Source organism: Lissotriton vulgaris, chromosome 4_1 (assembly GCF_964263255.1).
Source record: "Lissotriton vulgaris chromosome 4_1, aLisVul1.2, whole genome shotgun sequence".
NCBI lineage: Eukaryota > Metazoa > Chordata > Amphibia > Caudata > Salamandridae > Lissotriton > Lissotriton vulgaris.
The window spans coordinates 1,462,126,488-1,462,151,836 of record NC_141691.1 but is presented as its reverse complement, the minus strand read 5'-3'; the positions used below and the strand labels follow the sequence as shown (position 1 = coordinate 1,462,151,836).

Sequence of the window (25,349 nt, the reverse complement as noted above, 5' to 3'; positions counted from 1 at the left end):
GGATAGGATCTGGCAGATGATCTGTAATGGGAAACGTAAGCTGCTCTTAGGGGCTTGCTCAGGCTGAGTGAGTGAAGTTCTCCCGGCTGCCAGAAGAGCCTAAGGGGCTTAATGGCCTATGAAGGGGGTATTGTGAATGATAGGGGACTCCTGAGAGATGACAGAAGCTTTAGCACCAGGACCATTCCACAAACGTTCAAGTAGGCCCCTTCCCCAATCCTTCCTCTGACATACACTGTTGGGGCATAGCTAGAAGGGCCCAGTGGCTGGCCCACAGCCTCCCCCCACCAACATGCCCGCATACAACTGTGATGTGTGACTTGTCACTGACTGTACTGCACCTGTTTTGTTTGTGGGGGAATCCTACGTGTTTATTATCGCCTCAGGGCAGAGAAACGCTGTATTCAGTGGCCTTTAAAGTGTACCTTATTGCAAACAAGGGAAGCAGGTCCTTAGCCCTCCCTTGGGTAATGTAATATAACCACAGCTGGGGCAGTCGGACCTCAAACCTCTGTACTCGGGTGCCACGTCACCTGCTGTCCTAAACATCAGTCACCTACTTGCACCAGTCCCTGTGCTGTGACTGTTCAGTGTGCGCGAGAGATACTTGACTACTGGTTTTGCTGTGTGTGCTGTTTAATTGGAAACGATTTACTTTGGATGTTCTGAACAATGTTGACATTTTCAAGGACATTGGCCCTGTGCAACTGTTGTCGGCATTTAACTTTTTGTTTTGCTGACATCCCCCTTTCTGTACTGTTATCATTTTAGGTTACTGGAGTCACAGGTCCTGCCACAAGTCCCAATGTAGACTAAATGTTTTATTAATAGATGAACAAAGTATCACTCGTAGTATCGCACAGCGTTGTAGCCGTGATGACTAAACATGCACCTATTTATAAGCTGCTCTCATATCGTTGGTCAATGTTGTTTTTTCAATAATTCAATGCATGTCATTATTTAGCACTTAAATTATGAAAATATATGTTACTTTTCTCTGCTTATCGGACAATGGCTGTTACTGGCCCACCACACTATTATTGTCCGAGTCAGAAGCTTGACTAGAAGAAAGGCATTTCCACATATTCTGCCATGTGCTGGTGGCCAACTAACAGTAGCCTGAGCATGTGATTATAAAGTCTCTCTTCACCAACACTTGATAAGCAATTTGAATCCGGTGGGGGTTACCCAAAGCATGCATGGCTTCATGCTGTAGTGCCTTTGGGAACCTCATTGGTTTGTGGTGTAAACTTAAGACCCATGCCTAATGGTCTGGTAGACTAAGACCCCGAGTACAGATTGGCTGATTAATTGTGACATGTATGGTAAGCTTGTGTCGCACCAGTATTGCAATTATGAGGTGTGTGATAAGCAAAACACTTCTGTATTTTTCCCCGGTTGATTTCAACAGATCAACCGTGGTACATAATCTGTGTTATCTCCCATTTTCAGAGCAATAATTGTAATTTGGTGCTATTTATTACCCTTAATAAATTCTGGTCCTTCAGGTGTTGGGATATATCAGGTGTGATAAATATAGCAGCTTTTTCCTGGCCGACCATAATCTGAGCCTTAGATCCAAAATGTGCCTTAATTTTTTTTTTCAAACAGTGCAGACAGACTGAGTTCACCAAACTATAGGCTTGATTTTAAACATTGAGTGGCCATAAAAAGGTCATAAATATGGTAGGTACAATTCTAGCCTTTCAGTGCCAGAGTTTTTGCAAACTCCATTGCCTGGGATATGTTCCCCTATGAAGATTTTACCTACCAAATTACACACATTTTGCACACCTTTACATTTGGCTTTAGTGTATTTGAGCAAAACATGAAGGTTTCTGGTTCGAGCAAGGCTTTCTTTTGGCAAAGGTATCTGTTTTTATGTTAAAATAACAATGGAAAAGAGAACCATTTTAATTTTTTTATTTAAAAAAATCATTGCTTAATAATATATTTTTCTAAGACAGAGGAACATACATTTTGAACACTCACCGGGGAACAGCTGCTGCATGTTTATCAGTTAAGCAGATTTTTCTTACTTGTAGGAAGTCCACCTTTTCTGCGGAATCACCCCTTAATTTTACCTTTTGCTGAATCCTCTAGTTCTGATGGCTTTACAACTCTGTGCACTTTACACATGCTACCCAGTAGCGGAGTGCCTGTGCTCCCCTTAAAACAAGGCCAGATTGGTATATTCCTAATTTGTATATTTAATTTACGTGCAAGTCCCCAGTATATGGTACAAGCTGTAGCCAGGGCCTGTAAGTTAAATGCGACTAGTGGACTGCAGCACCTGATGTGCCATCCACTACAGTGACTTCAGGCCTAGCATGTGCAGCCTCGCTGTGAGATGACTCCTCTGAACCTCACTGACTTTGCAGGGTTGAGGCTGTGAGCAGCTTTTTTGACCTTAGTGTCAAGCCCTGCTTAAATGTCAAATCCTACTTGTCAGGTCGAAAATGTTTTACGTTTAACACTGGGAGCGCACTTGACAGTAAACAGGATGCCAAAACATTTCTTGTGTATCCACTGCTGGTTACCTCTACTTTTGTTCTACCAGGCGTCTGTTTCTGGGTTCATTGTGAACACAGAATGTATCTCAAAGTGATTTTTAGTGTTATATTTAGTAGGACACTAGGATTACCATAGTACACTCCCCACACCCTCCCCCACCACTCATAGCCCAAGCTGATTGTGGCAGAAGACTTTTAGTATGTTGTATATGCCCAAAATGGGTTGGGATGGCTCTGGTAACATTTACCTCATTGTTTAGGGTGTGCCCTGTAATCATTCCAACATACTAGCTTGTGCCAATCATAAATGTAGCAACTGTAGTCCCCCACTTGAGAACCCTTTCTGGACCTGAGAAAGAACAGAAGAGGACTAGACCTGTTGTCTGTGACCTGAAAGGAACCCTGAAGGACAGAACCTGCTCGATATTGTACACAGGACAAAAACCTGGACTCTTAAGGTTCATAAGGTTGAAATCCTGATCATGCTACAGGGATACAGCCAGCTACAAGAGGCCTCTCCTGGAACTGCCCAGCTGACCTGTAGCAACTGGACCTGAACTGGAACCTGCCGTTAGCCTCTGCCGGGCGGGCACCTTGTGAGTCTCTAAGTGCCTTCCCTGAGGGCCTGGGGGCTTTAGAAGTATTCTCCTGTGGTGGATTGGGACTTGAAGGAATAAGTCAGAAGATAACATCTTTGACAGGGCAAACTTGGTTGGTGTATACAACCCACACTACAGCGTGGTCAACCTGAACTTGCACTTCGGTTTCCCAGTCTACCACGATCATTGAACTATCAGTGTCATTTTGCGCTTCTTTGTGCAATTCCTGCTGAAACATTTAAAAATTCTTATCGCTGTGTTTTTCCTTATTGAATTTTTGTCATTTGGTTGCATTTTATTTATTAATTTGTGCTCTACTTTTCAAATTCAATTTGAGATTTTTATTATTTTGCATTTATTACTGTTTTGTTGCTGCATAAATGTGTTATGCATTGTCCTCAGTTATGCCTGTCTGCTCTGTACTAAAGCTACTAGGGAGCTCAAATTAATTTAGTGACTTTGAGGGTTCACCCTGAGATGGGTTGTGATTATTCCTTGAGGTGAGTAGTCGCACACTCAAATAATAATCCAGTTTCTTGCACCACAACAATGAGAGAATCACTTGTTATGGCGCAGTTTTCCTTTACTGACAGTTATAAACCCTACCACCATAAGGAAACTGTTGGATCATGGTTCTGAGTAGCCAAGGGTGCATGTGCTCTGCCTTGTTGAATTAAAACAAAAAGTTATGGGGGTATGCTGAATAAATTATAGCCTCTGGTAATTACTTGGGCCGTCTTCTAGTCTATTATATTTTTGTTCACTATGCCACTTTAGATCAGGACCAACCATATGCAAGAGACTTTGTTCTCCTCCAATAGCAAAGGTCAGGCCCAAACACAAGTGTTAGGTTTAGTTTAGATGATCCCAAATCTGCACCAAAACTGTACCAAGTACATTTCAACATTATGTGAATACCTCTTAAGTTTACTACTACTACGCCGGTGTTCACTAATTTTACATAGATTTTTTTCTCAATCACTCTTCCAGCACTCCACTGTTTTTTGTGATTACTCTGTTTCCAACAGCCACACCTTTCCTAGTAGTCATGAATCCTGTGGGCAATACCTGTATAAATTGCACAAGTGGTTAAGATGTTTTAGTATGTTTGTACGCATAACTGTGACTTTTGGAATCATGACTAGATTGTGGCCTGGAGAATTCCTACTTTTCTGGTTGGAAGGGGAGTAAGTAACGCTTATTAATGCAGAAAAAGCATTGCGAATCACTCCCAATGTCAATTAAGGTGCTTCAGTTCCATGGTCAGTGTGGCTCCATTGACAAGTCCTTAGCTGCTTTGACTATGGTTAACGCATGACTTTGGAACATTCACTCTCACTTGAGGATTTAAGTCCTGAGCTGCACAGAGTCCTGGGGCCTGCCATTTTGTCCTTGCCTTTGGGTGGGGCTCACATAATTGTTTGCAGAGACTCGTGGTGCTTGGAAAATAATCCTTTAATCGCCAACATTAACCCAAAATCATCAAATGACAAGAAAATTACTTTTTATGGTGATCCTAAGGTCACAGTTTCCTATCTGTATATCTAACTAGCAGCCCGTCCCGGCGTTGTCCGGGTATGAATTGCTGCCAGCCAGTAGTATATTGTTTTGTATGATTTCGTTTTGATAGCATTTCTTACCTGTGACAGGCCTGTGAAACTCTCCGATTCACAGTGCACTGCTGATGCACTTAAGAGTGCGCGTTCAGTAGTGTGTGAACTCAAGTTTCCCTACTTTATTTTTCCTTGCAATATTATATAGCGCGAACTCAACAACATGGCATGAGCACAATTTACATTACAGAAGAACACATTCATTTGTGGTAGGCACGGGGAGACCAAGCGATTTGCCTGGAATCACAGGATGTTGAGCTGATGCCGAGATTCGAACGTAGCTCCCCAGCTCTAAAGTTCGCAGTTCTATAACTTGTGGCGGGAGGTGTGTCTAAAAGTGTATGTCGGTGCTGGCCATCAACGAGAGAGACCGGTGCATTTTTCAAATGGGTGGTGAAAAAATATGAGTATGTTGCTGGAGATGTGGGCCGCCGTGCCACCAATGTACTTACCGGGGGAGGGTAAACACCCATTATTCCGCAGCTTTCTTTCCGCATACCATCACTCCGCATACCTTCATTACGAAAGTACCATGACTCCGCAATGCCATTATAACGCATGGCATTACATTTTATATGCTTTTACCACGCATACATTTACAACGAAATTCGTTGTAAATGCATGAATGGTAAAAGCATGTTTTTTTAAATGTTCGGATAAGGTAAGTATCGGTATAGGCGTATATGTTTTGGGGTGTTTGGGTATTTTAAGGGTTCAGATATAGTTTTGGGTTATGGGGTACAGGGGTAGTTTTAGGGTTAGGGATAGGTATGGGTTTTGGGGTACAGGGGTATTTTTAGGGTTCAGGGCTAGGTTTGGGTTTTGGGGTACAGGGGTATTTTTAGGGTTCAGGCCTAGGTTTGGGTTTTGGGGTACAGGGGTATTTTTAGGGTTCTGGGGTAGGTTTGGGGTACAGGGGTATTTTAAGGGTTCAGGGCTAGGTTTGGGGGTACAGGGGTATTTTAGGGTTCATGTGTAGGTTTGGGTTTTGTGATACAGTGGTATTTTTAGGGTTCAGGGCTAGGTTTGGGTTTTGGGGTACAGGGGTATTTTTAGGGTTATGGGGTAGGTTTGGGTTTTGAGGTACAGGGGTATTTATAGGGTTCAGGGCTAGGTTTGGGGGTACAGGGGTATTTTAGGGTTCATGTGTAGGTTTGGGTTTTGTGGTACAGTGGTATTTTTAGGGTTCAGGGCTAGGTTTGGGTTTTGGAGTACAGGGGTATTTTTAGGGTTTAGGGATAGGTTTGGGTTTTGGAGTACAGGGTATATTTATAGGGTTAAGATGGGTTAGTGTTTAAGGGTGTTGGGGTATTTTAAGGAGTAAGGGTGGGTTATGATTATGGGGTGCAGGGGTATTTAAAGGGAGCAGGGTGGGATTAGCACACAGGTGCGGAATGTACCACACGCCCCCAGCGTTTGTCACGCCCCCCAGCACACGCCCACAGCACAACGCAGACACGCCCACAAGGGACTACTTTGCTGGCACGGTTCTTTTACCTTTTAAATGTATATGGTGCGCGTCTGCATAGCCTATGTCCTCCTGCTGAAACTACCCTTTCCAACGCTGTATTGGGTGTTGTGATTGGTGCTGTGGTTCCTGAGATATATGTTGATGGTGTTATCAGTTCTTTTTTATTTTTTAAATTGAATTGTATTTTATCTAATGTTTTAATCCTTGTATTTCTTGATTAATTTTTAAATTCGAACTGACAAATTTGGAATTTGGATCAAATTAGTTGTGGGGTTAGTGTTGCCAGCTCATTGAGATTTGTATTGGGGCTGACAAACAGTATTTGCCCTGTACATTGGTGTACTGGATTTGGTTCGAATGCTTAGCCTTCATCCATTGCAAGGGTTTATAAAGATTTAGACCCCTTTTGAATGAGTTGGTTGATTTCTTTAGGGTGTGATCATGGTCATGTATCGTCTAATCCTCAGGTTCCACGTCATGCTTTTAAATGTGTGTTCAAGTCTTCAGTGATCAAGAAGTCTAGTGAGGCCGATTTTGTTATGCGACTTGCCATGTTCTTTACAGCTAGAGCTCAAGTCTTCTCTTATGTGAGACGCTGAAGTGTCTGCAGCTAATGCACAAAACATGTTTACCCGAGATGGTCTGCTGCGGCTTCTGTCGGATATTGTTGTCACATGGAGGAATGTTTAACATGGTGAACGAGTGTCCAGTCTCTGTGTGTCAGACTTTCAATCTTTGGACCAGATGCCTTTTTCTTGTAGAGCGCAACAGTATTTCAGGACTGGGCATCATGATTGCCTGAGTTCTGTTGAAGGAGCTGGAAATCCTAAAATCACCTTCACATTTTTAGGTCTCGCCTAGACGAAAGCAAAAGCGAAGCTTTTGCTGTCTATGCGAGACAACTTATGTTGCCACTTTTCTGGGAATGGTGTGGACATCAGACTGTGACGAGCCTGTCCTGGAGATTGCAGCTCGTGAGCGCGCACGTCGCGTCGCCCTGCCTGCTATTCGCATTCACACAAAGGCTCCCGCACGCATGCGCACATACACACACTGCATACACACACACGCACCGCACCCCCCTTTAACAGACACACGCGCAGACAGACACACGCACGCACAGACACACTACAACAGACACACGCGCACACCCCACCCCCACTCACCCCTCCTCCTCCGCAACACACTCACCTGTTCTGGCGGACCGGGACTCGATCAGGAGCCTACCACAGACACACGCGCACACCCCACCCCCACTCACCCCTCCTCCTCCGCAACACACTCACCTGTTCTGGCGGACCGGGACTCGATCAGGAGCCCGAGGGCTCCTCGGACAGTGGCTTCTCTCTCGTCTCGCGCCGCGATGGGGGCGGGACTTCCGGTTGGGGCCGGGCTGCGATTGGCCGGCTGCCCAACCGCTTCCGGGTTGCCGCAGGCAGCGCGGCGGCCCGGCGGGAACTTGATGAAACTCCCTGGGCTGCGGTGGTGAATAGAAATTCAGCTGCATGGCAGTGTCTATGGTGGTTTTGCGACTCCGCAAAGAATAGACTGCTGTAGAGCGATCTGGAGGACCTGGGCGTCAGAGAGCCCACAGACTCTCCTTTTGGTACCAGGAAGGAACCGAGACTCTGCAACAGTGCAAATGCCGAAGTCTGGTCGGGCTGTAATTGCAGGTACGGGGCTACAACTGCTTTAGCAGTGATCACTCGGTGCAGGACTGCAGCTACGAAAGTTGTGGCCGCTTGCAGGCTGATCACAACTGCCTAAGTTGCGACCGGCCTCTGTAGTAATACAACTGCTGAAGATGTGACGGGCACGTGTAGGGGTGCATCAGCGGAATTTCTGGTTAGGCACGAGGGGTTGCACCAGCCAAGTATCTCCAGGTCCTGTTGACGACTTAGTCGTGAGCCTATTGTCAGACCAGCGCTTTGGGACAATACTGTTAACTAGCTGGGACAGCGTTGAATCAAGAAGCGCCACAAATGAGCAGCACCGGCTCACTCAGCTGCAAAGTCCTGTTCTTCAGTGGGGCACACAAACCCACAGCGCCTTTCGCCGCTTTCTGCGTGGTATATTACGTTCAAATGTTACCCTTACATTGGGAACGCAAAGCTCGTAAAATTTCCAAGTCCAAGCGTAAGTAGCATAATTAGTCCAGGTTTCTACACTTGCATTCTGGACCTGAAGTTCGGAGTTTATCATGTGATTAATGACTACATATCAAGGAATGCAGAGAGAAACCTGGACTGACTGAGCTTCTCAAGCACGAACATAGGAAACATGGGAATAGGCGGGCACTCTCACTAGAATGAGCTTTCTATCTTTACTGTTCTATGCTGGGAATAGGAGGGCACTCTCACTAGAATGAGCTTTCTATCTTTACCGTTCTATGCTGGGACAGGCAATGCCCTCTTCAGACCTCTCAAGTTAACCCATGTTCACCTGCTCCAGTTTATTTTTTTGTTGTCTGGGGATTGTAGTCATGCATTTGTTCAAATTGAGATTTTATACTGCAAGCATTAGAAATATAATGGCAAGGGAAGAATGGAAGATTACATAATAGGTTATGATGGGTTACGGTAGTAGCAAACTTGGTATAACAAGCATTTGCAACGCAATAGGTCTCGCATTTGCGAAAGTTTGAGCTGTGTTAGCATTGTAAATGACAGTGCCTTTTATTTAGGTTTTAAAAAACAAAACTTCAATAAAAGGCATTGTCATTTACAATGCTAATAGCTCAAACTTGTATAAATGCGAGACCTATTGCATTGCAAATGCTTGTTAATAAATTCAAACAACATTCTTGCGTGTGTGATTCTTGTGTGGGAATTATTGTATTTAATATAAAGTCTTTATATGATTGTTAATACCTCAAGTAGTTCGATTACTATGCTGTTATGATTATTATTATTAGCAAGTTATTGCCCTGCTGATATGCTTCTACTGTTTTAATGATAAAAACACGTTTGATTCTGCATCAAAAATTAGTTTATATAGGACTAGATGTCATGAAAAATCGTAATTCACATGATTATGTATGAATTGGAAAGGCACGACTGTGTGAACAAGAACGTTTATGTGTATTTATTTTTCCTAGGTATTGATTTTAAGGTAAAAACCGTCACAATAGATGACACAACAATGAAACTTCAAATTTGGTAAGTAGGTCTACAAAGATATGGTTTACTTCATGGACATATTTTCACTTTCTATAATTGTGTCATTTGCTTTCTTGTACCTCTTGGAATCCATTGTTCATATCACTAAATGAGCTGTATAAATCATATTATTGGAAGTTGTAACTATCACGGTCTGTAAAATACTGTCCGTTACAAGACAAATCATTGAAGCACCATCAACTGACTAACCCCAGGCTGCTTAAGTGCAACTGGCAATACATTAATTACTTACAGCAATCATCACTAATGGAAGTAATGCAGACACATTATGTTGGTTATTGGCCCCAAAATCAGACCAGCTTTGAGCTTAATTTACAAGACCGACCAGCTACTGCAATATTACATTTTTATTATCTATAACTATATAACATGAGAGGCTAGCTGTTTCTCCTTGCTCACTGTTCCTGTTTCCTCCCTGTAACTCAGCTGCGGGATTGTTTACCATTAGCAAAAAGATTAATTCCTGGTGGTATTTGTTTAGCTATAGGGAATAGACGTAATAAATTATGTGGTTCAGCCGCTAGTATTTTTGACTGCAGGTAGTAATTATCAAATGCAGTGTTTACCATCAACAATAATACTATACTGTCAACAGTAACTAGTCATTGCAATTTCACTTAAGTTATTTTATGAGGTATTTCTAATGGGGTTGGTCAGCGGGAGCTTGCCGCAACGCCAACAGGCTGCGTGAGCCAGACAGCGCCAACGGCAGGAGGTGGTGGATGTGGCGCTCCCCGGCCGGCACGTACACTAGCAGTAAAGCCCAGCCCTCCCAGCCCTCCTCTGGGCGGAGATTCATTGAACACGCCGTTTTAAGCACAAACACTCCAGCGACGAGAGTCGGCCCCCGAGCTGTCACTTGGGGAGAGGGAAAACTGATGTAGCAGGTAATTGGTGAGGCATCGCTCAGACATACTAACCAGTGCTCGTGTCTTGCCCGGCCATTTCGTCGGTCGGTTAGAAGGAGCCAGTCACAACACTAACAGGCAACGTGAGCCGTGTGGGGCTGGAGGCAAGCAGTGGTGGATGCGGTGCTCCCCAGCCATACACTGACCGCTTCTTGGGTAGAATCGGATGGAGGGAGCCAAAACGTACTGTTGGACCATTGAAACTGTAATGATGGCCACCAAAGCTCCCAAGAACAGCCATCAGACCAAATTGCACAAATATACAGTCTCGAGGGAGGCTCCAGGACCGAGTGAGACTGCGGCCTCCCCGCCAATGGTAGCAGACTCTCTGTTAGAGGACACACTCACACTTCGAGATGTAATGGCGGCCATCCAGGGAGTACGTTCGTCTCTAGAACACAAAATAGACACTATGAACATAGCGCTCACACTTGTCAGAACAGATCTGCGCAATTTCGGGGACGGAGTTAAAGAAATGGAAATGACCACAGGGAAAAAGACACTACCTCTCTCAAGGCACAAGTCACGGAACTGAAGATCGTTGCGGAAGATCTCGAGGCCCTCTCGGAGGACACAGAGAGACACTCGAGATGCCACAATATCCGGATACTTGGGGTCCCGGAGAGAGCGGAGGATCCAGCAACTGATCTCTTCATAGAAGACCTGATAGTTACATCCTTGCAGCCCCGTAGACTGTCCAAATTCTTCTCAGTGGAGAGGGCACACAGGGTGCTAGGGGCTTGTCCCAGACCGGGGGTCCCCCACACCCTATCATGGCACGAATCTACAACTTTTGAGACCGAGATGTAATTTTACAGACGGCGAGAAGCGCCCCTCCACTTAAATATGATAATGCCACTGTTGCATTCTTTCCTGATTTTACCCTCAAAGTACAAAAGATTAAACGCTCTTTTTTGGAGGTCAAGATAGCCTTGAGGGAAAAAGGCATTAAATACTCCATGCTTTTTCCAGCCTGCCTGAGAGTAGTATCTGAAAAAAAAACACAGTTCTTCGCCTCGCACGAAGAGGCCTGGGAGTGGCTTGAGGGCTAACATGAGGCAAAGGCAAGATGGGTCACACCGCAGAGAAGAAAAGAGGAGCGATCAGCATGGGACAAACGGTCGGTGTGTCCGGGAAGGCTCTCCTCGCCCCGAAATTACCTGACTGGCGACTCTGCAGGCGAAAGGCCCTACTGACTGCTGAACACAACTTTCTTTGGCTTGAGTGGCTGAACAGGGGAGAGGCTACGGCTGTTTCCTCTCTGCAAAGTTATTTGTGTTGTTATTAAGGGATGAAAGGTGCCCTGCATAGTTGGGGTTGTGGGCTGTTTTGGGCCTGCGTTGCAGGGAGGGGGGATAATGCTGGGGACTTGTTATTGGTTCTGTTTTTCGTGCACCGAACATCTAACACTGAGATTTGTATTACTCGCGATGCACAGCCACATGAGACAATTTGGGGAAAATGATAACACCTGTCAAGCCCGTCTGTGCCCGTCCGCGCCTGGACGTCGCCTGCCGCCTGACCCCCTGGTCAATTTTTAACATATTCAGGGTAAGCTGGCCTTTACATAATGTTACGCTATACCAGACAGGAGTTGATCTGCTTAAATACCCGGAACATTTCCGATGCATCGGAGGTAGAAGAACGGCATGGGGACCAAGGATCCCAGCCGTCAACATACTCCAGTGAATTCTCAAAACCTCTCCTCACAGCACCTCTTAAAATCCATTCGAAAAATGCACCTAAACCTAATTCTGCTGAAATGTTGGTTACCAATGTTAAAACGGAAGGTAAACCACTTTCTGCTCTATACCTTAATACGAGGTCCATACCTAAACACGCACTTGAGCTGTGGAGCCTCTTAGAGACTGAAAAACCTGACATTTGCTTTTTCACGGAAACATGGCTCCGCAGCCAAGCCTCACCAGACATAACTATTGCCTTCCCCCAGGAATATCACCTGATTATTTTGGATAGGGAAGGTAATTGAGGAGGAGGTATTGCAGCAGTAGCAAAAGCCCCCATTGAGATTACAAAGCTAGAGTCTCTCTCTAACCCTATGATGGAAATTATGATCATCAATGTTAGGCTCAATAATGTTACATCTGGGAGAGTAGCCTTGGTATATAGACCTCCAGGCTCAAAAGCCAAATTTGTTAATTATCTTTTAGAAACTATAGCTTTGCATGTGTTAGCAACTGATAATTTCATTTTATTGGGAGATTTTAATTATCATGCAGAACTATCCTCAGACCGGACACCAGCCATCTGATCACCACTATGGAAACGCTAGGTTTAACTCAAAGGGTAACCGGACCAACGCACCGGGCCGGCCACACCCTTGATTTAATCTTTACCAATTTGCCTAACATAATTAATGAAGCTCCGCTTCCTATGATCTGGACTGATCATTTTCTTCTAAAATTCAGTTTTCCCAAACTTATTGTGACAAATCTTAGAAGCAAAAAAACAGCTTTAATACGGCCATGGCGTAAAATGACCCCAGAGGCTTTTGTAACTCATTTTAAACCTCTTACAGAGCAAACAAATAATGTCGAACAAATGCTAAATCAGTTAGATACCTCCATTGTGAAAACACTGGACAAGATTATACCCAAAACTAGTGTCACTGTAAAAACTATTGCTTCTCCCTAGTTTACTGCCACCCTGAAAAAAGATAAGCAGACCAGAAGAATAGCAGGACGCCTGGGGAGAAAAACTAAAACACTGGAGAGTCGTGAGAATTGTAAACTGGTACACTTACCTTATGTTAAAAACATCAAATCTGTAAAAAAAACTATCTAACTTAAAGGATAAACAAAGTGGCCCATGGAAGCAAAGAACTTTATAAAATATTAAATGAATTTACTTCCCCCCCCCCCCCCCCCCCCCCTGGCTGAACGATCTGTGTTTATCCCTACTCAGGAATGGGTTGACTCTCTGTCCTCTTACTTCGATAATAAAATTTAATCAATTTATTCCGCCTTTCCGGAAACCAGTCAAGATCAATTACAATATGGTAATGATCTAGACCACAATGTCCCCATCACTGAAGCCATTGAATTTGACCCCACAACCACCACTGAAGTTTTGGAAGGTCTTAGAAAAATTAAATCTGGCTCCCCTCTCGACCTTTTTTCCCCTCGCAATGGCACGGAGATGATTCCGCTATTGGCTAGCTCTCTCACTAATATTTTTAATACCTCCTTTGAGCAAGCCACTATTCCCAGCAGTTGGAAGCATGCCAAGGTTAAACCCATTTTAAAAAAGCCTTCTAGTGATACTACTCTCCTGGCAAACTATCGCCCTATTTCTTTACTTCCCTACTTTGGTAAGGTATTGGAATATCTGGTGAATAAGCGCCTTACTACTTACATTGAATTACACGGGTTCCCGGACTCCTCACAGTCAGGGTTCCGCGTTGCTCATGGCACCGAGACAGCTGTTATGGAGATTGTTGATAACATCAGACTAACGCTAGACAGAGGTGATTCCGCAATTCTTATCCTACTAGATTTATCTGCGGCATTTGATACCATCTCCCACAGCATTTTGAAACATCGGTTGTGGGAGATAGGTATCAGAGGAAAGGCCCTTTCCTGGTTTGAAAACTACTTTGCGGGCCGCCTCACCTCTATTAAGGTCGACACTTTAGTATCTAGCCGTCGACCTCTCATTGTGGGTGTCCCCCAGGGGTCGATCCTCAGCCCCATGCTATTTAATCTGTACCTTACACCGTTGGCAAACATTACAAAATCCCATGGTTTCATGACAGTATCGCATGCGGACGACACTCAGTTGCTCGTCACATGCAACTCTGATTATGCTGAAACCTGCTCCAGGTTAAAAAAATGCATGACTGACATCAGTAACTGGATGTGCAATAACAAGCTCCAACTGAATTGCAGTAAAACGGAGATCATCTTCTTTGGCAAGACTAAAGAATTCTGGTCACAGGACTGGTGGCCCCCAGAATTGGGGCCATGCCCCGCTCCCAAGGAGGCAGTAAGTGACCTAGGAATTACCATTGACTTCTCTCTCTGCATGAAGACTCATATCAATCAAGTATCAGGCGTTTGCTATGGTATTATGCATAAGCTACGAAAAATCTTCAAGTGATTACCCTTAGAAGCCAGAAAGCCACTGGTGCAGGGTCTAGTCATGAGCCACTTGGATTATGGCAATGCACTGTTTGCAACACATAATGAGAATTTACTCTCTAAGCAGCAAATTCTGCAGAATGCTGCAGCTAGACTGGTTCTAGATCTACCCCCCCCCAGATCAGCCTCCGCTCCAAGTCCCAAGAAACTGCATTGGCTCTCTATTCGCCAAAGAAGCCAATTAAAGTGCCGATGCTGACTCACAAGCTACTCCATAGTGCTGGTCCCACTTATCTCGCGAAAAAACTGGTCTGGTACTTACCTATAAGATCATTAAGCTCCAGCTCTAAATCTCTTTTGGTTCAGCCATGTGTACGCACGTCACGCAATGGATGTTGGTCCTTTCCTTATGTTGCCCCTCAACTTTGGAACAAACTACCCCCTCATCTACTGGCAATTACCAATCACTTATCTTTCCGCAAAAATTTAAAAATCTGGCTTTTCCCAAAATAACCAGTGCTGTATCAGGTCTATGACTTTGCCTCGGTTTGTGTGTTCTTCGCTGCCAAGCGCCTTGAGACCTCACGGTGAAAAGTGCGCTCTATAAGAGCATCTGACTTGACTTGACTGTCCAGACATCTACACGAGACACCCATGCTGGACACAAAAGATAAAGCCTAATTGCGTATATTGTCATGGAACGTCAATGGGTTGGGCGACAAAATACAGCAAGGAACTGTACTCCAATACATAAAACGTAATTCGCCTAGTGTTGTCTTCCTCCAAGAGACGCGCATGACTGACAACAAGAGCAAAGCACTAGATAGATGGGGATACAAAATGATGGCTCACACCAACTACTCATCTGGCTCCAGTGGGGTGGGAATACTAGTTAAAAAGACTCTGGTTCTCCGAACTCACACCACTTGCTTCGACACACAAGGACGATATGTGGTTATCTCGGAGACATAGGATGGAACACCCATCAACCTTATCGCATATATTGCCCCCCAAAACTCCAAAACCACACTCTGAAGGTAGCTAAGCGAAATATTGCTGGTCCTCCCCGAGGGTGTGCTCTGTATGCGGTGGCGACATGAATCTTGCCCTCAACTATGCCATGGACCTCTGGCCTGCTCAACACAGTTTAGGGGGCCGATCACATTTAAAGACTTTCTAAATTTACATATGGCGAGCCCATCACCCTGGGGAGCAACAGCACACATTTCACTCTGGACCACATGGCTCCCTTTCCATAATTGATCACCTCCTGACGCTGTCTCAGGAATTGCCACAATACTGCACCATTAGAAATCTACCAAGAGATACCTCAGATCATGCACCCAAATGGGCAAAATTGCATCTCCGCCAACGTATGAAGCTAAACACACACTTGCCCAACCCCCCCCATCCGTAAAGCGATAGAAATAGCTACCGAGCAGTATTTTACCAAGAATGGAGCCTCAGTAAATTTAACCGTGGTGCTGTGGGAGACATAAAAACCGGTCACCAGAGGTCAAGAAATATCCCTAGAGGAAAGGCACAAAAGAGATAAAAGGGCCCAAATAGAAGCTATTGAAAAAGACATAAGCTCACTTGAGACCCAATTTACAAACACAAATATCCCTGACGCTCCCCACAGACTAACCCCCAAGCAGATGGAATATTGTGAGCTCACTAGGCGGGAGGCCACTGGGGCACAAACCACGACTCTCCATCGAGTCTATGAATATGGAGACAAGGCCGGAAGGCTCATCGCCTGTCTAGATAGGAGAGAAAGGGCAAACAACTGGGTACACAAACTACATTCCAAGGAGGGTGAAGCCATAACTAACAAGGTAGAGATAGTAGAAGAGTTTGCCACATATTACAAACAGCTGTACTCCCCATCCAGGGATGTGACCCCTGAAGAGTACCAAGAGTTCCTAAAAGACATCCCACTGCTGACTCTCACAACAGCAGACAAGTCCCTTCTTGAGGAAGACCTAACCCAAGAGGAAGTAATACAGGCAATTCACAGACTAAAACGGGCAAAGCTTTAGGGCCCAACGGCTTACCAGTGGAACTCTACAAACCTAATGCCAAGAAATTAGCTCCGTATTTTCAGGGGATGTGGGACGAAAGTAGGGATCGGGTTATTCTCCCGAGGGACCAACGCACTGCCACAATTTTAGTCATTCATAAAGCTGGAAAACCACCAGAAGATTGTTCCTCATATAGGCCCATATCGCTCCTTAATGTTGAAACTAAAGTACTGGCAAAACTTCTAGCCTCCCGTCTCTTAAAAGTAATCACAGGATTGGTTCACCCTGATCAATCCGGATTCATGCCGGGGAGAAGCACCACACTTAATCTTAGGAGAGTCCATGGTGTACTACGTAGAGAGCAATTTATACAGGAAGATGCAGTGATCCTGTCCCTGGACGCCTGCATGGCGTTTGATACCATAGAATGGCCGTATCTCTTTGAAGTGCTGCTAAAACTGGGGTTTGGACCTCCTCAGCTGGGTACGCTCCTCTACACAGAGCCACTCGCCCAGGTAGCAGTCAATGGAGAAACCTCCAAATCTTTCACATTGCGGCGTGGCACCCGTCAGGGGTGTCCACTTTCACCACTCCTATTTGCCATGGTCCTGGAGCCCCTCGCCTAAGGGATACGAGTGGATCCCATATTGCGAGGACTCCACTGGGCCCATCCGTGGGAGTACAGGATATCGCTTTATGCGGATGATATACTTCTCTACTTGGCGGATCCCAGACGCTCCTTGGCCCGAGTCACTAATATAATAGAGAACTTTGGTAAAATCTCTGGATACACAATAAATTGGGGGAAATCACTACTGTTTATACTACACGGACACCCGCTCATGCTCTCCAGAGGCTGTGACATACGAATCACTACGGATGGCTTGTTATACTTAGGAATCTTTGCCACCGCAGACCCCGCCCTATTTCATTCCAAAAATCTGACCCCACCACTTGAACAGATGAAGGCAGATATCCAACACTGGAGTACTCTACCACCATCTATTCTCAGGAGGGCAGCTCTTTTCAAAATGATGACTCTACCGCGTTTCCTAAATGCCCTCCACAACGTACCATATCCAGCCCTAGCTAAATACTTTGGGGCAGTAAATTCTCTGCTACTGACTCTCCTATGGGATGGGGTTCAGTACGCATTGCTCTTAAAAAGTTAACACAGGGTGGTATGATGGTGGGATTGAATTACCTGACATACAGAGGTATTACTGGGCCTCACACTTAACCATTTCCAACTAGTGGGTCTACCTACCGGACAACAAGCCTTCAATCCATATAAACTGTTGGGCAATGCGTCCCGGCGGGTACCCAAGAGCCCCATATGCGACATCTCCGAAGGCGCAGCAACTGAATCCCACGAGCATCACAATTAAAATTTGCCATGCATTTGGGCTGGAACAACAAGCTGATGCAATCCACCCCGCTATGGGAATCGAAAGGCCTTGGGAAACTAGGTAGATACCCTGGATTCTACAAATGGGACCTAATAGGCCTATCAAGAATTGGTGACTTACGGATACGGGGCACAACACTCCCTTTCACGGACCTACATATGGAATACAGTTTAGCAGACTCAGAATTTTAAGGCACGCACTACAATAGGCAATAGGCAATTCCCAAGGGTGATAAACTTCCAGAATACTCCCCACTTGAAGAACGTTTGTTTAATGGGTACATGACTCGCAAAGCGACCTCACTTATGTAAAGAAAACTAACAAATAATCTGCCCGACACACTCTTACAATTATGAGACGAATGGGCAACAGACATAGGTGGCTTAGATGACGATGAATGGTCGGAGGCGCTAGGCTCACCTAGAGAGATAGCCATTAAGGCCAGATTCAGGATGATCCAACTCAAAATTTTGCACAGGATCTATTTATTACACCTGCACTACACTCTTGAAAATGGGCAGAGCACACATTGAGAACTATTGCCGTTTGTGCCATCAAAGGAGCACCTTCTTCCATATTCTGTGGGAATGCCCTGTCACACAATCCTACTGGATTGCTGTAGGTAACAAAAATGAATGAAACATGGGAAACCTCAATAACCCCAATGCCAAAATGGTGCCTCCTGAACATATGGGAGGAAGTAACCATTACAACAAATGGCAAAATATGGATGAAGTTGGGCCTGATTGTCACGAAACGTAACATAGCTCGCAATTGGGGAGTGGCAACGCCCCCACGCCTCAAAGACAGGGAAAAGGACATGGCCACATATATGGTGGCAGAAAAGACGGTTTACACAAATAGCGGATGCCCCGGGAAATGGGTGAGAGTGTGGGGTAAATGGAACGACGTTCGGGGAGGGTTGTGTACACTGCCACAGCCCCCTAGAAGAGTGGTAGGAGACCTGTGGGCAGGGCTTTAAGTGGGCCGGGTCTCAAGGGTTCTGAGCACCGGCAGTTTTTTCAGGGGTCCTCGAAACGGGTCTCTGTCGGGCTCCGTTTTGAGCCCTGACACAGCAGTCCGTTTTCTTCCCAGACTGCAGTGACAGCTGTTTGCTGTCACTGCAGTCCGGAAAAAAGTGCCAGGGCGCAAAACAAAGCCTGATAGAGACCTGTTTCGAGACAGCAGGCACATGGATGTGCTCTGCTCACACTGCTCACTTCTCAGCAGTAGAGAAGTTACAGCATGACGTTATGCCAGGTGAGCGTTGTGGGGGAAGGGAAATCCTTTAAGAGTCATTTTCTCTCTGGATTTCCCTTCTCTTTCTGAAACTCAGGAGCAGCAACATTGTGGTAGGGTCACCAGGGATTTAATTGGAAGCTTTGTCAATATTATATACAAGTCATAGTTGCAGCTTATTTATCTTCTGCAAGTAATAACCATTGACAAAGCCAATATTCCTTACTTAATGTAGGTATGATGTTACGTATATCAAATATCTAGATGCAATGACAGAAACAGCAAAATACAAGTCGGGCAGTACACTATGCTAAGCACAGATTTTTTGCGTAAGTGATTTAAAGCCACGCCCCTAATTACACTGACCACGCCCCTTTGAGAGACCCCCCAGTTTTTTCATCCCACTTAAAGCCCTGCTTGCCGGAGATACAGAAGGAGGGGAAAGTCTCACGAATCAATAATGCTGTGTCATTCAATCAAATTGTCACCTGATTTAACTAAATTGTGTTGTCATTCGGTGCAGTAATGCTTTGTTTTACTGTATATCCACTTTATTTTTCCTTTCCTTCCCTTGGACCCTTTTCTATTCTCAATAAAAAGATTCTTGAAAAAAATAAGGAGTTTGAAGCCTGTGTCCAGGCCTGCCAGAAACTTGTGTGAGGCCTGGGTCCCTTACGTCTTGCAGGGCGCCTTGGGGCGCCTCTGTTGGCATGAGGGCGGTTTTTAAAAAGGACAACAATGTACTTGGACGTATTTCGAGGCAGTACCAGTTTATGCTGCCATCTAGTGGTGGTTTGATACCTACTTCATCATGAGCATGTCACAACGGCAGGCCTATCCTACTTTTGTTATATATAAATGAATTTATCAGTGGCAGCGAGACCCTGCAAAGAGCAGGTGTGGAGCAAACAGCCCCTGCTGCTCCCCCTTGTAACAACCCTTTGTGTGTCCCTTCTCATTCATCAAAGGATCGCATGTCTGACACCATAGGCAAGTTGTGGTTCTTTTGGAGACTCAAGGTAGACTTGCCCCATGCAGTGTCAAACACTATACAAAGTGGTCCATCAGTGAGTGATGGGTTTGGGATGCTAGAATAGTGACTTAGACTTCACCCCACACCAGGCCGGCAATGAAGTCTGACCGTGCACTCTTGGACAACGTATGCAGCCACACATGACCAGGGCTTCTGACCGTGACGAAAACGTGCACAGGCACAATAGGTTGAATAAATGTACCGAAATATTAGAAGTGGCATCCAGATAAGTAAGGTGGATTACATCATGTGAGGGAGACTTAGCCTACTTTTAGAACTGTGCCCTTTAGGTGTCTCGACGAATAGAAAGTAGGATTGGTTCTGCACTGGACTAGCCCAATGAGAAACCTTGCACCCATATTACATAATAGTCATACGTAGAAACGCAACTTTAAGAGTAATTTAGGAGAGGAGTATGCAGGAACCAGAAGGAATGGGCAAATTATTTTAAAATGAATAGCATCTCAAATACCAGGCAGATGGATCTAACTACTGCTATGGGGAATCTCACAATCCACCAACAAGAACATTATTATTATTATTATTATTATTATGTTTCTTATATAGCGCCTGAATCGACCCCCGAAGGGGTATCTCCGCGCTTGCCTTGGGAACCTGTCCTGGCTTTTCCCTGTGAGATAGCCCCTACAGGGCATCCCCAAGGTGAAAGCCAGGCATCCCGCAGCGGGGGGGGCGTTGTGGAGATTAAGCAAGCTTAATGCCCAGAGTTGCAGAGTGTGAACCCATGATTAGGTCAGGCACCGAAGCGAGAATTATCGAGTCCATGGACATTAGAGCTCAAGACCCTGCCGCGTCGGGAATTGAACCCTGGTCCCGGGTCTGACCTCTGCTTCAGGGTCTGCCTGCTCTAACCAGTGAGCCACACTTCTCCACTCCACTTCTCATGACAACAGTTCTAAAAATGACAAATATTATTGTATGACTTTTTGTTTGACACTTCATGTACCACTCTTGCCACTACCAATTAATATATTTGATGTTGGATTTGTTTTATCTGAGATCTGATCTGATCCCTAATCCCCAAATAAAGCAAACAATCTAATAGCAGAACCTGATGGGTGAAGGCGTGTCGCATTTGTTTGTAACTCCACGTTCTTAAAGACATCTGTTTGAATGCGATTGTTCTAATTACATTTGTTTGAAATATGATTTAACACAGAGTTATGCCACAGGCTCAAATTAATTTTTCCCTAAAGAAGTCATAAACTTAAAATTAAAAGCATATGTACCCTGTGATGGCTCTGCTATGGCAGAGGAACGTCGCCCCAATGCTTTTAAGCTTTGCCAAGTAGAAACATAAAATGATAATAACTTAAAGTTATTAACATTTTATGCTACATGTCCTGCTGCTTTGCGGGTGGGTGGGGCTGCTCTGCTCTCGGAGCAGGGGAAGAATGGTTTGCCCACTTCTAAGTGTGCAATGACTGTTTGGTCGTCCCTCTCATGCCGCCCAAACCTGTCATGCACACTATGCCCATTCTCCATGCAGGCTCCATTACAGCCTGCAAGGAGAACGTGGCCACCATTTCCAGCCCCTGGCTGAGCGCCGTGTCGTGATGCTCAGACCAATCGCAAAGCTGCGTTGCAGCATTGTGATTTGCTTTGGGAATGGAGCTTGGCTGCTTGCTTCCTGTTCCTGGAGTTGGAGGCTTGAGAGCAGGAGCAGGCCCAGAGACGCAGGGTGGAAGCGAAGGAACAAGAGAGCACGCAACATGCAGTTAAAGTGCATTGCAGAGCAGCTCGAAGGGTAAAGCTGCATAAAAGTGAAAGCGTACATAAGAGCGGCTCAAATAACAAAGCTGTGGGAAATTACATTTTTATAATGTTATGAAAAGAAATGTGGTGGAAGATGCTGGAAAACCTAGAGAACCCGTGAAATACATAATCTGGTAGAGTGCTTTTTTTTAAAACAATTCAGAAAAGGGAATGGTGATGGACAGAGTATCTGAATTAAGCAGAGCACTCCTACCCAGTCAACAGATCCGGGCTTGATCCATCACCGTTTTTTAGCTCACTGCACCATCCCAGCTCAGAACCTGGCTACATGCAAATTAGTCTGTCCCTGGCCCAGTGCATCATGGGAAAAGGGCAGACCAAACTACCAAGCCAATTCTTTTACTGGAAAGGAAACAAGCTTCCGGGGACCAGTTTCTGGCATTACAGCCGTCTTCGGCCCGGCTTGCTTGAATCCTGATGGTGCAGTGAGCAAGGGACTCACATCTGAGCATACCCTTCCACGCTTGTGGTGGACAAAACAATTCAGAAAAGGGGGTGGTGATGGACAGAGTATCTGAATTAAGCAGAGCACTCCTACCCAGTCAACAGATCCGGGCTTGATCCATCACCGTTTTTTAGCTCACTGCACCATCCCAGCTCAGAACCTGGCTACATGCAAATTAGTCTGTCCCTGGCCCAGTGCATCATGGGAACAGGGCAGACCAAACTACCAAGCCAATTCTTTTACTGGAAAGGAAACAAGCTTCCGGGGACCGGTTTTTGGCATTACAGCCGTCTTCGGCCCGGCTTGCTTGAATCCTGATGGTGCAGTGAGCAAGGGACTCATTTTCAATGCAATAGATCTCGCATGTTTTAGAGGTAGAGCTATTGGCGTTGTAAATGACAATGTCTTTTACCCATGTGTTTTTGTTTAGAGTGTTTTGGACTTATGAACAGAGACTCAGCAGCAGCACTGCCTAGAGGACTTAGAAGGAGAAATTACTCTTGGGACAAGAGAAGCAGCTGCACCACTGTGTAGAGGATTTTGAATGAGTTATTACCGATGAGACCAAAAAATCAAGTAGCAGCACTGTTTAGAGAACTTAGAATGACGAATTAGCAACAAGACCAGAGAAGCAGCTAGCAGAATGGCCTAGAGGACTTAGAATGAGGAATTACAGATGAAACCAGAGAAGCAGCTATAAGTATACCTATATGCTATAAGTATGTAGGCATACAGCACTTTTATTTGATTTTTTTGACAAATTAAGCTCTAACTTCTAGCTGAAGCCGGTACTTTAAATTGGCAGGTATTGAGAACCTGCACTCTTTAATCTGAACCCTTACCAGTACTTCTCAGCAGGGTTGCAGCAAATTTAACGGGCAAGTGACTTTACTTCCCTTCTAGATGTCCATGTTCAGTAGCATCACAAACTTCTCACGTCTCACTCCTTGGACCCTGCCACCATTGACAGACAGTGTCAGGACACTACCAAGCACCCAAGGCACTTCTTACTCCAGTCGCTGCCACAAACCACTTCTGGAACCCGATTCATAAGGATGTAGTGTAGTAACTAAATTATCCATGAAGCCAGTATTAATAAGCCTCATGAGAGGGTGTCCACTTGACGAAAAATAATAAAAAACCTGTCCCTTTAATATTCAGAATAATAAGGCCCATTAGCACATCCTTAAGTGTTGATCTTACCTGTTTCTCGCCTCCCTGGTCCTTCACAGCTTTGTGTGCCGCTTGTACGGAGGGACGCAACTCCTTCCCCAACTACCCCACTTCCTGCCGGAGGCTTGTAAAAACAGATGGAGGCCCGGACGCGAGCGGACGCGTGGGTCCAGGGGCCAAAACCCCTGCCCCTCGTGTTGGCCAGCGGAAGGGACCCTTCGGCTCAGCGACAGCGTGAGGTACCGACGGACAGAGCGGGGCCTTATCCACTGAGCAGATGCCAGGTGAGGTGAGGCGTACTCCCACATAAAGCTGGGAAAGAAATGACACCTCCGGTTTTAAACCATATGAATACTCAATTCTGAGTCACATACACTGGTAGGATGTATCGTACTAATTACTTCAGTGTTTAATATAATTTTTTGCACAGTTTATCGTAGTATTTGCAGTAGCGTAATCTCTATTTGGTCCTGAAGAAAGCCTGGTTAGTGACACCTCTATGGTTGAAACATGTAGACCTGTGTCTCTATTGCTCTAGATAGTTATTTTTTTCAAACTATCAGTATCTGGTTTTAACTTTGACACTAAGATAGCATCTATTAAAGTTATTTGTGTCTTAGTAGTCAATTTTAAATTGTGTTGCTCTGCAAATTATCAGCACCACTGATTACAATATAACTGGTTGGAGTATTAAGTAGTAATGACTGAAGTGTAGCTGTCCCCCCTGGATAGGTGTGGGCCACACCAGTCACACAATCTACAACCACTCCCATATGACGATGCTCCACCACTGTGGTGGGCTGGTGGGATTTATTTTGTCTCAGTGAGTATGGGTTTGCATTAACTCTGAAAGTATGTGTCTTTGTCTTTCTTTGCCTTGACGCTCACAGACCGGCAGATCCCTTTTTGTTGTTTCAGTTGTAGATTGGGGATAGGACACTGCCTGGTCTCTAAATATTGTTTCCCTAGGACCCCTATTGAAAATTCTTGTGTGCATACACTCCTTCCTGAACAACAGATCCTTCCAAGTCTTTGACAATGAAGTCCCCTCCAAACGGACAACGCTCCGCTGTGGAGTGCAGCAGGAACCTTTCTTAAGCCCCACCTTGTTTAATGCTTATATCTGCACCCTCGCAGAGGCAGTTTACCCTTTGAAGTTCACATAGTCACCTATGCAGATGATATGCAACTGGTGATTGGGCTTAATAGCGCGGAAAGCTCCTCTCCCTGTCTACGCTTGTGCCTGGAAGAAATCCCATCGTGGATGAGCGACTCCTTCCTAAAACTGAATGGGGAAAAGAGCGAAATTATGATCCTGGGCAATCATCCTCCCCATGATCTGATTGAAATATGGCCTACTTCCCTGGGTCCATTCCCTTCTCCTAAGACCCAGTTAAAGAGTCTGGGTGTATGGATGGATCAGGAACTTACATTTAAAACTCAGGCTCGGAAGATAGCTGCCTCATGTTATGTAGTTCTCAAAATCATCCGGAAGGTCCTTCCTCTCTTGCCTTTTCAGGCCAGGAAAATTATGGTCCAGGCCCTTGTTCTATCTCAGCTGGACTATGCTAATGCCCTCTACCTGGGTACTCATGTTGCCTCTCTCTCCAAATTGGACTACTCAAAACTGGGCATCAAGACTCTTATTGGGCATTCCCAAATACCACTCCGCCAAATCTGCCCTGAAAACACTCCACTGGCTGCCAGTCCAGGAGAGAGTGAAGTTCAAATCTTTATCTAAATCCGGTCCCTCCATTCTTCCCAGTTTTTACAAATTAAGCTCTAACTTCTAGCTGAAGCCGGTACTTTAAATTGGCAGGTATTGAGAACCTGCACTCTTTAATCT

General features: G+C 45.2%; 1 protein-coding gene across 1 annotated transcript in view; it reads left to right on the top strand.

The window, feature by feature from the left end:
- The window catches only part of LOC147724112 (ras-related protein Rab-10-like), a 116,424-nt gene that overhangs the window by 6,619 nt on the left and 84,456 nt on the right, over window positions 1-25,349 (top strand). Inside the window, exon 2 of the mRNA XM_086965697.1 lies at window positions 9,294-9,354. Within this exon, the coding sequence (XP_086821823.1) occupies window positions 9,294-9,354 (61 nt within the window). The remainder of the gene's footprint in view (window positions 1-9,293; window positions 9,355-25,349) is intronic.